Consider the following 17,073-nt stretch of genomic DNA (forward strand, 5'->3'; position numbering starts at 1 on the left):
TGTTGCAATATTGTGGAGCACCACACATGGCGTGATAATCTGGCTTCCCCTCTCTGGCTTGACCCTCAAACCACGGAGGCAGTTCCAGCGGGCCTTGGTTACTCTAAAGGTCATCTCGATCCTCACCCGGCATGTCATGGCTACATTTGGTATGAATGATAATGTGTCATTCCATTTGGTAATCTCAAAACTTCATTGTGACTTTTGTTCAATAATTACAATGGACGGAAAAACATTTGCTCGTGTTCAATTATTTTATTTATTAGCCGTCGCATCGCCATGCAGTTGCTGTTAAAGTAGAAAAAAAACATTATTTCAATAGTCAGTCGAGCTTAACCAAAGAAAATCTAAAAATAGCCTACCCTCTCGAGGAGCAGGATCTCGATCTTCAATTTTCTTTTCACCAAGACTTTAATATCGTTGTCCAGCTCCAAGTTGCGCTTGTGCAGCGCCCTTATAGTGTCTGTTCCAATCTAAAGAAATGATGGGTTAAAATCGTAATTCAGTTACCATGGTCAAAGCCTTGTGGCGCACCTTACAAAAGGAATAACCTAAATAAAAACCTTGTCTGTCCCTCGAGAAGGCCTTGAGGTGGAGGTGGATGGCCCATCGAATGCCATTTCCCTCTATAGAATAAATTATCAAAAGGAAGAGTCATGTGAAACAGTTACAGCACTGCTCGGTTGAGTTTCCCCATTGTGATGGCTCTTTAGAAAGTTCAAGGTGGCCCCACGTTCAACGTACATTAACCTTGGTTAGTCATGTTGTCCATTATCCCTTACATAACCACTATGTCAGTGACTCAATTAGGCCTAGGCATTTTTTAATCTACAAATTCATATTATAGCTGTGAGAATTGTTAAGAAAAATCACCTCCATAGTCGCCTTGGAGTCACAGGCCGACAGAGTCTCCTGCAAGAATCAGGGAAACCTATTATAGGACATTCTTTCCAAAGAATTTAACATTTAGAAGAATACCTGACACTTTCCTTTGATAGTTATATACCTCTGATTGGAGCTTGATTGTCGGCGGCTCCTCCAAAATAATGTTTGTACCTTCAACTAAAAATGACACGATTAATTTACACTCAATCATTTCACATTTGATTAGCAAGACAATTATTTATGTCCATTGCCAATACATGAATACATACTCTTTACAAACGCCTTGGATGTCGAGGCAGTGGGGTCAGAGGACATCCCCCCTTCCACTCCTACCATCATCGGCCGACCTTCGTTGTTGACGAGAGCCAGCTCCTCCGAGGTGGTGAAGGGCGGTGGAGTGGTCTCCCTCCCAGTCGTATTCATTTGTGGTTTCTTTTTATTTGCTACAGGTAATCAACATGAGATTAAAGGTTGGAGCCTAGGCCATTGCAAATCATAGGCTAGATTCACCTGAAATTATCAAAATGGATGCTCACAATTTACCACATTGAATAATGTTTTTATATTTATTTTTGACTTGGCCCCATGTTCGTCGGTGCGTGCTGGCACCACATCTATGGGGGTAAAAGGCATGATGATAGGCCTACATGATATTTTTTAGACAATATGCAGAATCTTTTAACGTACGAATTAACACGGTCGGCTATTTTTTGCCAGCACGCAACCCTAGCCTTATTATGGGCAACCTGGTTCCCCTTGGCTGTAATTTGTATTTTGAATTTCTCGTATGAATTCATAATGATGCACTGCTCGTCTTGAGTGAAATACACCGCTCTTGCTCGATTCATTTTGAATAAGGGTGAGTCAAATGACGCGATAAACACCCCTTTTATGTGAACGCGCATTGAACCTAAATATAACAAATCATATAACAAATCAAATGAATTGGAAGCCTGTACAAAAGTTCACTCCGTCCATCCATCAAAATGCTACTCACATGGTTGACGCTAAACCAGCCACAGCAGGGACACAAGCAATACTAAGGTACAATGGCCACACCTGCCTTAAATAAGGCCTTAATTAGGGGACTGGACCAATCTGGGGCTGCATTCAAGAGCACTACGCTTGACTAGGGTTTCTAGCCTGCTACACATGTCTTGATCCTACTCATGAGCAGGAAAGCAATTAATCATACCATTTATGTTGACGAATTAAAGAAAATGTATTTCGTGAAATACCTGTGTGCGTGTTTCAGAATGATTCAGACTAGGCTACTCGCCCCTATCTGCAACATGTACAACAGGGGTCTCAAACTCAACTTACCTGGGGGCCCCTGGAGGTAGAGTCTGGGTCAGGCGGGGCCGCATCAAGTATTCCACAAAAAAAAGGATCACAATTGACCCAATCTAAGTTAATGGTCGGGCTATAATTAGATCACATTGGCTATGTAATCGCTGACAACAGGGAACATTTTATAGCGGTTGGTTAGTGTCCTTTGGCCTTTGTCGGGACTCAGGACACGCAACTCAAAATTGGGACTATCCCGCAACACCGGGACATCTGGTCACCCTACCACAAGTGATAGAAAAGCGTGGCAAGCGACTCAGCAGGAACGTGCGTTCGACAACAACGTGCGGGCCGCACTAACACAAAATTTTGATGTCAAGTAGAGGGCAACTAAATATCATCCCGCGGGCCTCAATTGGCCCCCGGGCCGCGAGATTGAGACCCCTGATCTACAAGATATCATTAACAACACTATTTATTAATTATTCACAGGTCTGTCACACTGACTGACAAACGATCCGCTGTAGTCCAGATGTGGAGTAGTGGTTGACAGTCCAGGCTCATCTCTTAGAGCCTCAGGCTGCGATTCCTCTCAGACACCGTTTGACACCAAGCCATGTACATGTCGCAAACAGGCTTGAAGCTTGTTTAAAAAATACATTTTAAAGCGGGGTGAGTTGAAGAAAGTGAACAGGTTCCTCATCGCGAAGGCAAACGTGGTCCTGTCGGAGTGGTTCAGGTAGAAGGACCGGGTCCTTTCAAAGATGTACAGCGTGTAGCTGATGTTCCTTGTTAAATTAATGTGAGTGCATTATTGTCTTTCCACTCTAAAGGACTGTGTTGCTGGGAGCAGCAGCATGTTTGATGTCTGTAGTTTATTCTGTGTCTGTTGGGGTTTCGTCTTGTATACTTGTGTATCGGGATGGACTGACCCTAATTTGAAGGAAGATCACCAGTGATGATCTTCCTTCAAGCCCATCCCGGGTCCACATGTTGGCGCTCAGGTGGCTCATGAATATTAGGGTGAGGGTTAGCTTCCAATTGAACATATATATGAACGAAGTAATCAAATGGTAGCATATGTAACATAGACAAAGTAGTGCTGGCAGGGGAAGGAGCTGAGATGTTGACTAAGAGCCCATAGTGATGGCTCTGTTCCAACCAATCTTGTTCCTCCTAGCTCCGCCCTGTGATGGGCAGTCAGTCAGTCGGTAGGCCCCATGGACCTATAAAGAACGGCCTAGTGAGCGTCGCCCTGTCTGAACTCTGAAGGCGAAGTCACGTCCTTACATCTCCATCACTTTTGGTCGCGTACGGTAGGTTAATTAACCTTTTTTTTAAGACATTTCGGGACATATTGTAAAGTCATTTTAATCACTTACGTAAGATTATTTATAAAATAACAAATGCGATCGTAAACTAGTTATTTGGGGATCAGTTGGCCGTTTTACTTTCACTTTGACGCCGCTTTTCTTAAACAGGAGTCTCGCTCCTGTGGTTTCAGGTCGCATTATTCAGCTCTACTGTCACCTTTAGTAACAAATCAACTATGGATGAGTTCCTTCTCCGTCATGTACCCGGCCGTTTATTAATGTTTAAGTGTAACTAACTCCATATATAGAATAATAACCATGTCAGAGAACCGTGGCGATGCAGAGGAGCGAGGAGACAGTGTGGACGCCAAATTCTGGCCTCACAGGTAATACCCTATTGGACCCTATTGAAGATACAGAGATAATAATAATAATAATAAATTTTATTTATAATGCACTTTATATTCAAGAATCTCAAAGTGCTTCAGATAGTGCTTAATCCTCGCAGATAACTAATAACTGGACCCTAATGATGATCGATATATCACTAGTCGGTTATCGGCATTGCAGAGGAAATTCCTTTGCGAAGTCATGGTGCATGTTTATCACAGTGAGTAACGTAAGATAGAAACAGTACACAAGTACCCAAGCATGACAGGACGTAACCCCAACAGAATAAACTACAGACACATGATACATTCTGCTACTCCAAATAGAACAATTTAGAGGAGAGAATTAATGTTGGTGTGTTGATCTCTGTTGTACCACGTCCTCGTTTGTAGTTGTGTGTTTAACCACACGGCATTTGTGTGTTGAGGCAATCCAAGGCTCCCAACCCCCCTGACAAGGCGGGGCGAGAGGGAAAAGCTGGAGCTGGTTCCGCGGACGCCAACCGCTACAGAATGGACTACCAAAGCATCGGAACCTGTGTGATCATCAACAACAAGAACTTCCATAAGAGCACGGGTAAAGCCCCCATTATGACTCCTCATACACAGACATCTTAAGACGTCCTTCCAAGGCCAGGTGCGATCCAGCGTTCACACCTGGCCTCTGAAGGACATTACTCTACTCTACTCATATTACTCTATTGAAGATATATAGCCTAATAGGCTAGTATTATCGTATATTTTAGTTCAAATATTATCGTTTTTTCCAGGTTTGCTGTTAAATCTTATCAGAAAAAAACGAATAAAAAAGCAAAACCGCATTTATTTAAGTGCTGAACGTTGGTTTTGTATAACAAATAAGCTCATGTTTCTCAGCATAACTGAAATATTGACACATGTGGAATAGGGTAAGAGATTATCGGTTACTGAAATAACAGTAACAGTCATTTAAAGCAGAGATCTGTACTGATTTAGTCTTTTTGTGGTCGGTTTGTCTTTGCGTTATTAACACACATTTCCCCCAGTGGTGAGGAAATGTGTTACCTGCAACAACGTATGATTGTGTGTGTGCTTGCGTGTGTGTGTGTGCGTGTGTATGTGTGCATACCTACCCATTCAGGCAAGGAAACCCGTGAGGGGACCAACGTGGATGCGGACGCTGTGGCGAGGACATTCCACGGTCTGGGCTACAAGATAAGAAGAGAAAACGACCGGACCGTGGGAGAGATGGAGGAGCTGCTCCACACTGGTACAGGACGACGTTGGTCGCTAAAGGGGTCTGCACATCCCTGAGTTGCTGACCCTCCTGCATGGATGGAGAACAAGCATAAGTTAGCGTGAAAAAAATTGGTTTATTCCCCCCCCCAGTGTCCCAGGAGGACCACAGTGGCTCCGCCTCCTTTGTGTGCGTGCTGCTGAGCCACGGCGATGAAAAGAACTTCTACGGGACGGACGCCTCCACCGAGCTCAAGACGCTGACCGAAATGTTCCGCGGCGACCACTGCAAGACTCTGGTGGCCAAGCCCAAACTCTTCTTCATACAGGTGGGCTTTGAAGGACAGTATTATAACGTGTGGATTACTGCTGATGTGTGGGTTTATTTAGCGCACTGAGGGGCATGTTTTTCTTTTCTTTGTATGGTAACGGCTGGAAAAGCTAGTGTGGAGGGAGAATACGTATCCCAGCCCTATTTATACAGTATATTAAACAGCAAGCTAAAACAGTACATCCTATTGATCATTCAACAGTACCGTTCCAAGACCAAGCTATGGGACTTTAAACTAGTCCCGCCTTATCTACACCTTATCTGAAGATAGGTGCCCTTTAAGTGTTTTGTCTGTGTAAGCTTGTTATTTGTCATGTTAAATGTAATGTCATGTTTGTGTTCTAGTATGTATAGTATGCGATTTGTGTTGTAGTATGTTACCTTTGTCCTGTCTTTTATGTATTTTTAAACTTGTTGCCTTGAGTCTTTGCCAGGACTCCCTTGGAGAAGAATAACTTTAACTCAGTGGGACTTTTCCTGGTTAAATAAAGGTTAAATAAAATAAATTAATGAATACAAAACTCTGCTAGGCATGTCATGGCAACTGTTTGGACGATGACATTCAGATGGACAGCTCCTGCGACGAATCATGGGATAGGATTCCCGTGGAGGCGGACTTCTTGTACGCCCACTCTAACACTCCAGGTAATCAATAGTCTCTGCTGTCTGAATCATGAGGCGATCAAATGCCAATCGTGGTCCTTTGGTCACAAATAACATACTGTATGTCCTACATTATGATCCTAACAATCTATTCATTATTTAATCATTACTGCTCATTTAATTGTAGTTATTGTGTAAAGACTTTTCCATACCAAATAGTTGTTGGCTCTGATATACGTGTGTCCAAACAAATACCTTTGCATCAGACAATTCAATGAAATCTATAACTATTATAGTTCAGTTCAGAAACGTCGCTAGCAATTGAAAATATTCGGGTCTGTAGCCCAGAAGTCCTTTTAAGGCGGAAAATTGGAAAATCGGGCTGATGAACATTCAATTGTAACGTAGTTTGAGAGGTAAAGGGATGACCAATCGTGACGTCTCTCCGGACGGCGCTGCAAGGAACTTTTTCTAAACACAATATTGTTATCCTGCAGTGATAAGCCCTCCGGGGATTCTCCCGACTCTCCCGATTACCACTCCGCCACCGTGTGTGTGTGTGTGTGTGTGTGTGTGTGTGTGTGTGTGCATGCGTTATTTGATAGCCTGGTAATGGTTATACATTTACAATAATATTCATGCTGGTTTAAATAATACATTTCATAGTATTTCCCATCTTTGCTGAGCAAGAGTATTTTCATCATAATTATGTTTTTACATTTTTTATTTGAAGGCAGAGCGATCAGGGGCTATTTCCAAAAGATCCAGGGCTATATCCACGAAGGCCCAGGTCTAGCAACGCGCCTGGTTCTGTGCCTTCTAGGTCGAAGCTTGCCTCATTGTTCTCTGCAGATCTAATTTCATCGACCTGTATCAAGTAGCAACATAATTGTGTCTGTATCTGATTATTATTATTATGATTATTATAATGATCTAGCCTGGGAACAATACGTCTGCGAGTTCATTTTTATATGCTATAGCATATGCGTCTGCATTTGGCTGAAGTGTAGTTAGTGTAAGTGTATTCAATGTCTCGTACATGATCTCCCACCAGGCAACTTATCTTGGAGGAACGAGGGCAAAGGCTCCTGGTTCATACAGGCGCTGTGCGAGATGCTGAAGGAACACAGCAATCAGCTGGAGTTGATGAAGATCATGACGCGGGTCAACCGCAAGGTGGCGCTGGATTTGGCGTCGTCCACCCACGATCATGAGACCAATGAGAAGGATCAGATGCCATCCATCACCACCATGTTGACCAAGGAGTTCCACTTCCATTGATAGTTGCCAACTGATGGATTGTTGGGACTGTTGGAACCGTTAAAGTGATGGTATTGATTCAACTACTGGTGCTGAGGAAATTATTGGCTGTTTTTTTGTTTCTTCGGGTCTGTCCTGTCTGTGCTTGTGGTGGATGGGAGAAGCATTTGTGGCTGTCTTTGCGATCTATTTGATTGGAACTGGGGATCCTGTGCTTGCTTTGATATACTTTACGTCTATTCCACAAGGTGCTCTGGAGATGAACAGCTGTGGCCACATTTTAATCACTTATTTTACATAGAATTTCTAGATTATTAAGTGAATGCAAGTCTTTTAAATATTAAACATTATTACGCTTGAGTAATATCAGTTTGTTGTTGCTGTATTAGGCGATATTTTTTAAATTGCACTTGTAAGCAAAATGTTCATGTCAATTTGTTTATGAAAATACTAAATAAGAAGTAAACCAGAATGATGCAGGACTCATCAGTCATTTCTCTAATAACGAGACCACTAACCTTTTAGGATTTTCAACTAAAGTCCAGTTTGACGCCAGTCCATGTACACATTCGCAAAGCAGCTTGAATCTGTTAGCAGCCCGGGGCCTGTAGTCCAGTCTGGAGCTGAGCCTAGAGGACTTGCTGTTCAGGCAGGCAGATGAAATGCCCGATCCCTCGAGCTGATGTCGGCCTCCTCCAGAACACTGGTGTTGGTGCGTCTGATTGTCCTAGAAATGAACTGCTTTGGCCTCCATTATGGAGGACTCGTAGGATCTGTTACCAGGATGAATTGGGGAAACCTTCGTCATCTCTAGAAAGAGACCGATGGACTACCTATTACCTATTATTTGAATGCATATGGATTTAATAAACCAAATATAGATTTCTTTCATAAAATCTTTGAAGGCACACTTGCAAACAGTTGTCACTTTGAACACAATTGCCTTACTAAAAAACCTTCAAGACTACTAGAATATTTTAGTATCTTCATGTTGATTGAGGTCACAATGCCAACAGAATTATTTTAACCAAATATAAAAGTGAAAGGATTTCAGACAAACACAGATTAACAAAGGAAAATGTAATAGATTATAAATTCAGATAGTATCCAGTGAAACAATATTTGTATTCCAAAAGTGTGAATGTAGAAGAGATACAGCGGTCCTTCCCAGAACGTCCGCAGTCACTCTCATCCCCCAGTCTGATGAGTGGAAACAGGTCACTCATTTCCATGTAGAGGGAGCTTTGCATGCTCAGCTGAAACTAGGTTTCTGAGAGGGTTTAAAGCCCTCTGAGTTCAGCACTGCAGGACTCTGAGCTGTCACTCAACACTCCAGAAACCGTGGAAAGCATGACGTATCACCTCAGCCTCCTTTTCTGGACAGTGGTCTGTGGATCCTTAACAGGTTGGTTCATTCCATTCAATATAAATGCGGACCACCCTTCTTTGTTTAGTGTGTTTAGCGTGAAGATGCAGCAGTTTCCATTTATATATTACAGTTGATTGATATTGGTGGCTCCGTCACCATTGTCAATCAAAACATAATACAATTATAATTTCCCTTACGAAATAAAATTAATTACACATTAGGTCAGTTTTTTCCAAGCTTACTTGATTTGAAATCCACCCATATTATGATCTGCGTAAAAAACCATAGAGGCCAGAATAGGCCATGACTCTTGACATTTCACAATTTTCTGCCGTGTTTGGTTATAATTGAGAAATTCAACAGGGTTTTCGAAAAGTTAGCATTTGTAGATTCTTCGAAAGTTTAATCATCTGTGGTATTGTTATTTCGGGCATTGTATGACTCAGAGAGTGGTAAATGTTCAACAGGTGGTTTATTCAGAGACACAAGTTAAACGAGCGGGCACTCTGGAAGCGGTTAATGAAGCATCTCTGGAACACAAGTAAGAATTCTGTTTATATCGGAAATGGGCAGAATGTTAAATAAGCCATGCCTACAGTTCTAATTTACCTAGGTACACCTTCGGTCTTTCTTGGTCTGGGCAGAATGGCCAGAAGCCAGGCTTGTAGGGCCTGACTTATCTCAAACACGTTCAATGTTATGTGCTGATGTGATGACCACTCTCTGTAGAAGAAGAAGCTATTGGGGACTGGTGTTAGCTTGAATATCATGTGGTCTTACTAAAGCATAGAATAAATCAATTTAAATCACTTTCAACACAGCAGAGCTATTAGAGATGTATGTTTCTTTCTAAATACCTCTGCAGTCTGCAATGCAGGATTCATAACCATCAGTTTCTTCATAGCTCCGCCCCTTTTCCGTCACTGCTCCGTGATTGGCTGGCCGCTGACAGGGAGCGCTTCCTCGTCTCGGTCTTTACATTTCACCACTCACCTTCGGTCGCGTCTGAACGGTAAGTTAGACGAAGTAGTGTACATTTAGTACCTGGTATATTAATCATTTGCGGATACTTGTCTCTATATTGTATATTGTCTTTATGTCGTAGCATATAGGTATGTGTATCAATGATAATCGATAACAGTCAACACCCCACCCACCTTAGTTTCTTTATTAGTTTGTTTAAGCGTCAAGTTGTTCCCTAAAGTGATCTTGATTGGTCTCTGCTGTCCTGATGACGATAACTTTGTGAAAATAAAAGCATGAAAGTGTAAACCTCAAACACCTCGTACCGAAGTAACTGTACCCGTCTTCATTGGAGAGGACAGTACTTTTGGTTTCACCTTAACACATCACTACTTCAGAATCGTACATAGCCAGCTTCCTCCCGCATTATTCACTGACTTTAATGTCAATTGAGACGGGAACTAATCACTTTTGATGAGTTCCTGTAACGTGAAGCCCCTCTTATTGTTCATTGGCGTTTCACTATATGGGCCCAGTAGACTTCAGAAAGAGCCCTTTAGTCTACCAACACACCAGATCACACGTTAGCTGATACCTTATGATGGCTTACTATACACCTGGTACTAGGTACAGTAGGCAGTGGTGTTTGCAAGGCAATAGCCCATTTATAATCTCTTGATTGTTTTTGGTCATGTATAGAATAACCATGTCAGAGACCCGTGGCGATGCAGAGGAGCAAGGAGACAGTGTGGACGCCAAAATCTGGTCTATAAGGTAACTAACTACTGGACCCTACTGAGGATAGATAGATAGTCCTATATCCTCACAGGTAACTAACTACTGGACCCTACTGAGGGCAGATACATAGTCCTATATCCTCACAGGCAACTAACTACTGGACCCTACTGAAGATAGATATATGTAAGGGATAATCACGAGCGGCAGGGCAATAAATAGTTTTATATGTCAGCAGCAAGTAGAACCAACAAGTCAGCGGGCAACCTGCCGGGTTAATGCCCTCCTCCCAGCCAATCAGAATCAAGCATTCTTAAATTAAGTAGAATAAAGTATTTTAACCTCATCAGAGAGAATATTCCTTTGCTCAACATTGGGGCGAACGTTTAATCAGAGTAAGAAGACAAAGACGATAAAATAGGTGAAACCACATCAGACCCTCTATAGGTATGTGTTTAACCCAACGTTAACTCTGTGTTAAGGCGAGGTGGCTCCGAGGTTCCTGATGGGCCTGAGAAGGCGGGGCGAGGGGGAAAAGCTGGAGGCGCGTCGGCGGACCCCTACCGCTACAGAATGGACTACCCCAGCATAGGAACCTGCGTGATCATCAACAACAAGAACTTCCATAAGAGCACGGGTAGAGCCCCCCATGACACATCATGACTCCTCATACACAGACGCGCTAGACCACACCTGGCCTCTGGCCGACGTTTTGGGAGATCAGATCACAGCTATACATATTGCAAACCGGTGCTTCCCGGGTAACCCCCCTGTTATGTTCAAATAAACTTACAACTTTGATGTTTGGGATCAATTTGACCCGAGCAATGTTAACATGCAGAAAATGGTTGTAACTGAAAGTCTTAACCAAGTTTCTCTCTCAGCTACTTTAGGCCATTCTACTGACCATCTTTATAGCCCAGTAAATAATACATGACTGCCCCCAACCTCCCCTTATACATCAAGTATTGATTGTATAGGACTATTGAGAAATATCCAAATCACTGTCCGATGTCATTCATTGACCTAAAATGAAAAACCAATTATGTTTTGGTGTTTGCATGGCTTTATGTTGATATTCAACTATTGTAATGTATTTTACAGAGTCAAATATAATATAGTTCAAATGCAGATTGTCTTGTTTATGACTGCAAGCATATCTGGTGAGGTCTGGAAACATTTAGTTGACATTAGCTGCAGTCAGTCTACCCTGTCTTGTAACTGGGGATCAGCAGCTTTCCATTTATGGAAGTTCTTGGTCAGTTCTTGGTGGTTAAGATATGACATGGGGGTATAATTGTGTTTGAGAAACCACAGGAGGGTCAGAATGTCCGATCGCACTGGCTCATTCTCATCAGGAGGATGCCGCATAATCAGGGACCTCCTCAACATTATCCTCTGTCTCAGACACGTCCTCATCCATATCACTTTGAAAGACCCTGAAAGATCTGTGACAGAACCTCAGTGGCAGCAAATCTTTTCCTGTCTGGTGATCGTTTTCAAAATGTTTAGTTGAGACACATATGCAGAGAGAAATGTTGCTTTAATAATAAAAGTTCTTGTGGGAACTTTGTTTGCCCCATCCAAAATACTGCAAGAATGATCAGAGTTACTGCGGTTATATGTTGAACCCCTATGCTGCGAGAACTGTCAGAGTTGTTATGAGAACTGTCAGTGAGTTCTCGCAGCCAATATGTCCTGCCTCTCCCATTGCTGAATGATAAGAGCTCTCGTGGGAACGGTTTTCTCCTCTCACACACACACACACGCACACGCACACGCACACGCACACGCACACACACACACACAGACACACACACACACACACACACACACACACACACACACACACACACACACACACACACACACACACACACACACACACACACACACGTTTTATGTTTTTTTGTTAATTTCATGTTTGCCATGTTTACCCCATAAAGTTAGGAAAAGTCACAAATAACCTATCTTTAAAAGTATGTTAACCATGTTTTTAGAGGCTGTAAACAATGAATCGGGACAAATTGACCCCTAACATAATAGGAGTGCCATCTAGGAGCACAACGTCTATATTGGGAGGCTTCCTCCGGGGCGCATATGTCCTTTATTGAAGGACCCCTTGGTCCCTTACTCCTATATTGCGGTGGGATCTGCCTGTGTTGTTACAGTGTAAAAGGTTTGTGTGTGTGTGTGTGTGTGCAAAAGGCAAACAGGAAACCAAAAAAAGGATAAATGAATATGAATAACTTCAAATGACGCTTCAAATTAATCAGTTCCTGTTATTTCACTAAACGCTAATCTGTTAACCTATCCATTCTGTTTTTAGTCACTGTTGAATAAAATGCATGCGATTGTTTATGAGGAGGTCAGAAAGAATTATGCTAACATTGAACCGTATCTTACAGACGTTTTGTTATTCTTCAATGGTACTGTGTGTGTGTGTGTGTGTGTGTGTGTGTGTGTGTGTGTGTGTGTGTGTGTGTGTGTGTGTGTGTGTGTGTGTGTGTGTGTGTGTGTGTGTGTGTGCCCATCCACCCCTCCAGGCATGAACATTCGTAATGGCACCGACCTAGACGCGGGGGGTGCGATGAAGACCTTCTCCGATCTGGGCTACAAGATGAAGATGGCCAATGACCTTACGGTGGCAGAGTTGGAGAAGCTGCTCCTCACCGGTACAGGACTCACCATGTAGAGCTCAAACTGAACCAAAGCGTTGTAAACTGAACCAAACCATTACGCGGCCAAAACGCATGATAGTGGAGGTCTCCACTTGGGGCAGGCCATAGTAATATCAGATCCGGTAATCGTGCAAAAGCATGTGTATTGCGTGCTCATGTAAATAAACAACAATGAGACGCTGGTAGAGGAAGAACTGATCATCATGATACAACGGCGGCAGAAAAATTTATTGAAAGAGGGTTATCAAACAGGTTATGATAATACTGTAGGCATGGCTTTAGATGTTAATCTTGTAGGTGGAAACTTCCGACCCGTTACTGTACATGTCTTCATAGGTAATATAGCCTGTATAGGCTAACAAGAAAAGGGTTTAGCTAACAAAGGGGAGTTTGCTTTGCTTGAACCACTTGGCCGCTTTCAGATGCTCCTGACAACATAACACCTGTTGCTAGTTTTTAAGTTCCATCTTACTTGAAACCCCAGTTTTCCCTACATAAAACATACATTTGTAATTCAATCAGATTTTCTATTTGAATATGATTACTGAAGCAAACCCAATCGGTGCCACACAGGGCAATCAGTGTTGTACTTTGAACCAGAGCAGTTAGACCCATTCCCGTTCTTATCAGAGTGTAGAAGCAGACAGAGATTCGCCTGTTCCCTGTTGAATTGCCAGCAGAAGCATAAACAGGATAATCAACAAACCGGATAATCACCCCAGCCAAACCTGGAAAGGTTCAGTAACCACATACTGTATATCCATGGTGTTACTGAGTGGTTTCGGCACGGGGAGACAGAAACTACACAAATTGAAACTGGTACAGACTTGTCCCTATGATGTGTGCTCAAGATGGCGAGCCTGTTCAGACCCATTCAGGGTTTATAAATACCAACACTTATGCATCTGAGCAGCCTCCATCTCCTCCTCCTCAATCTGAACAGCCTCCATCTCCATCTCCTCAATCTGAACAGCCTCCATCTTGTCCTCCTCAATCTAACCCCCCCTCCCCTAGTGTCCAAGGAGGACCACAGTGGCTCCGCCTCCTTTGTGTGCGTGCTGCTGAGCCACGGCGATGAAGGGATCTTCTACGGGACGGACGGCTTCACCGAGCTCAAGAAGCTGACCGGAATGTTCCGCGGCGACCGCTGCAAGACTCTGGTGGCCAAGCCCAAACTCTTCTTCATACAGGTGGGCTTTGATGGACAGTATTATAACGTGTGGATTACTGCTGATGAGTGGGTTTATTTAGCGCACTGAGGGGCATGTTGTTCTTTCCTTTTTTTTATGGTAACGACTGGAAAAGCTAGTGTGGAGGGAGAATACAGTTGACCATTAGTAGACCTTTAATTATATTTTGGTGTGTAACAATCTTTGATTGCTTTATTAGTATTTGTGTTGAATAAATTGTTTTCTCCATCAGAAATATCACAGCCCTATATATATATATTTACAGTATATTAAATAGCAGGCAAAAATAGTGCATTCTGTTCATTATTAAACAATACTGTTCTAGACCAAGCTGGGACTTTAAACTAGTCTTATCTCTTCTAGGCCTGCCGTGGCACCCTTTTGGACGACGGCATTCAGACTGACAGCTCCTGCGACCAATCATCGGATAGGATTCCCGTGGAGGCGGACTTCTTGTATGCCTACTCCACAGCGCCAGGTAATCAGTAGTAGCTGCTGTGTCAATCATGAGGCGGTCATATGCCAATCGCGGTCCTTTTGTCACAAACAGCATATGACCAGCATTAATCTCCTACAATGCATCAATTATAGGATCATCACTGCCCATTTTATTGTAGTCTTTGTTGAAGACTTGTCCATACCAAATTGTTATCAGTTATGGTATTTGTCCTAACAAATATCTTGGCTTCATACACATTTTTATGTAGAACTCTTATAGCTGGGTGGCAAAGCCTCTAATCTTAATACCCATAGTAATCAGTCATGAGGCTTTCTTAAAAATATCAAATTAAATGGGTTCAGGGATATCCAACACACCTTTTCCATCTTTAATGAATTGCCCTCCTGTGAAGTGTGTGTGAGAACGGTACTATGTATTCAATGCACAGAATTATTATTATGATCATAGTAATTACTTTTACTATCATCCATACCTTTGGTATTGACTGGGTCAGTCAAAGTTTCTGGGGATGAGTATTAAAAACTGTGACCTATTTAGGTTCACCAGGTAGAGCTCGTACCATTAATGCCCAGACCTTATCGCAGCGATCAGGGTTTGATTCCTGCCCGTGGTACTTTCCTCCCCTCTCTCTCCCATGCCTGCCTGTCTTACTTTACAATATAAAAGATAAACCTTTATTTTTTTTTTCATTAAAGAAAAAATCGAATAAAAATATGATCTGTCCTACAATGAATGGTATTGCCTCATGGTCTCCCACCAGGCTACTACTCTTGGAGGAACACCACCAACGGCTCCTGGTTCATGCAGGCGCTGTGCGAGATGCTGAAGAAGCACAGCAGCCAACTGGAGCTGATGCAGATCATGACGCGGGTCAACCACAAGGTGGCGCTGGACTTTGAGTCGGCCTCCAGCACGCCGGGCTTCAGCGCAAAGAAGCAGATCCCGTGCATCATGTCCATGTTGACCAAGGACTTCTACTTCCCTTGTTAGTCGTAAAATGATGGCTGCTTTTGAAACCGTTCAAATTGATTATGGGTGTTCGACTACTGGTGCTGAGGAGATTATTTGCTGGGTTTTTGTTTCTATGATGAATGTATGGGATGAATCTGGTGCTGGATGTCGCTATGTGTGTTCGCTTCCTTGGCTTCTTTTGATGTACTGTACTTTACTTTATTGTGATGGTGTAATCTGCACCGTCAAGGTGGAGGTTAGAAGCTGGCCACATTTGTAACAGAACAAAAGTTTATTGTAAAATGTTAGTATTGATAATTATACAATCATTGCTATTCTGTTATCTTTGTCTTGAATATACTCAATGTGTATCCATTCCAAAGTGAAACAAAGTATTTGTGCTTGACTCGAATTTTATTGTTGTTGTATGCTTGCAAAACAATGTTTTGAAATGTTTGGTTTAGGATTATTATATTATAAACTAAGATTATTTATCCTCGTTTTTTAGTAGCGGTTTATGAACAGTCTTAATAAAAAACAACACAGAATGATGAGCACAGGATGACTCAGTAATTTCTCAATTAACAATTTTCCATTATAGCTCATCTAAAGTGACAGAGTAAATACAAACTAATTTATCATATATATTGAGGCGTCATCATTACCATGATGTTGATATCGAGGCTTCTCATCATCAAAGCCGGCCGCTTAGTGCCCTCAACCGCCAGGGGGCCCCCAAGAGCACTGTACTTTATATATGTGTGTGTGTGTGTGTATATATATATATATATATATATATATATATATATATATATGTGTGTGTGTGTATATATATATATATAGATATGTGTGTGTGTATATATATATATATATATATATATACGGTATATAATTTTTTTGAATACACAAAGCAATTTACTTAGCAAGAAAGGAAACAATATAAACATACAGCTGATATTAGTTTAAAGCCCAGTTCAGACCAAAGATGGAACGTCGCAGGGGAAAAGTTGCAGCAGTGTGAACTGTAATTCCGTTGCAAGGCGTCGCCAGAGATTGAACATGTCAAATCGCCAGGTCCAGTTTTAGAACACAACGACGGAGCTATTTCTCTTCAGCCAATCAGGACACAGCACGGAACAATTTGTACGTCATGGCCTTACTCCATCAACCAAGCTAAAGGCAAAGCTGGGCTTATTTCGCTTAGCCTCGCTACTTTAAGCTAGAGTTGCGTTCCACTTCCATCAATGTGACTTAAAGATCCCATGCCATGCTATTTATGGATGCTTTAATATAGGTATTAGTGGGCCACAAACACAGTATTGAAAGACGTCCCCGAAATTCAGCCGTGGTGCAGAGGTACAGCCACTCCGAACTAGTCGCACATTGAGCTTCCCCCAAACGCGCTGTTTCGGTGGGCGTGTCAAGGCAGGTCAAGGAGGGG

The 17,073-nt window shown here is 42.4% G+C and overlaps 2 protein-coding genes across 5 annotated transcripts in view; both read left to right on the plus strand.

Moving 5' to 3' along the window:
• LOC130390106 (caspase-3-like) overlaps window positions 1–16,226 on the plus strand; it is a 32,932-nt gene extending 16,706 nt beyond the window's left edge. The window contains exons 1-7 of one of the 4 annotated variants that reach the window (XM_056599835.1): window positions 9,567–9,664; window positions 10,315–10,389; window positions 10,833–10,987; window positions 12,897–13,025; window positions 14,046–14,221; window positions 14,585–14,699; window positions 15,442–16,226. In XM_056599835.1, coding sequence (XP_056455810.1) covers window positions 10,322–10,389; window positions 10,833–10,987; window positions 12,897–13,025; window positions 14,046–14,221; window positions 14,585–14,699; window positions 15,442–15,671 — 873 coding nt within the window. In that variant the 5' untranslated portion in view covers window positions 9,567–9,664; window positions 10,315–10,321 and the 3' untranslated portion in view covers window positions 15,672–16,226. Of the gene's footprint in view, window positions 1–9,566; window positions 9,765–10,314; window positions 10,390–10,832; window positions 10,988–12,896; window positions 13,026–14,045; window positions 14,222–14,584; window positions 14,700–15,441 lie in introns of those variants that run through there. The other 3 variants (XM_056599836.1, XM_056599837.1, XM_056599833.1) reach the window with 3 other exon arrangements.
• LOC130390107 (caspase-3-like) lies at window positions 3,379–8,225 on the plus strand. Its single transcript, XM_056599838.1, has 7 exons — window positions 3,379–3,488; window positions 3,794–3,871; window positions 4,303–4,451; window positions 4,995–5,123; window positions 5,243–5,418; window positions 5,951–6,065; window positions 7,078–8,225. The coding sequence occupies exons 2-7, from the start codon at window positions 3,804–3,806 to the stop codon at window positions 7,302–7,304; spliced, it is 864 nt and encodes a 287-aa protein (XP_056455813.1). The 5' UTR covers window positions 3,379–3,488; window positions 3,794–3,803; the 3' UTR covers window positions 7,305–8,225.
• Window positions 16,227–17,073: the final 847 nt, after the last annotated feature.

Source organism: Gadus chalcogrammus, chromosome 10 (assembly GCF_026213295.1).
Source record: "Gadus chalcogrammus isolate NIFS_2021 chromosome 10, NIFS_Gcha_1.0, whole genome shotgun sequence".
In the NCBI taxonomy this organism is placed as follows: domain Eukaryota; kingdom Metazoa; phylum Chordata; class Actinopteri; order Gadiformes; family Gadidae; genus Gadus; species Gadus chalcogrammus.

Bases quoted from the DNA above. Each gene is read 5' to 3' on its own strand.
- LOC130390107 (XM_056599838.1), top strand. From the start codon at position 3,804: ATGTCAGAGAACCGTGGCGATGCAGAGGAGCGAGGAGACAGTGTGGAC. The intron at 3,872-4,302 runs GTAATACCCTAT...TTGTGTGTTGAG, and splicing joins GCCAAATTCTGGCCTCACAG to GCAATCCAAGGCTCCCAACC. The intron at 4,452-4,994 runs GTAAAGCCCCCA...CTACCCATTCAG, and splicing joins GAACTTCCATAAGAGCACGG to GCAAGGAAACCCGTGAGGGG.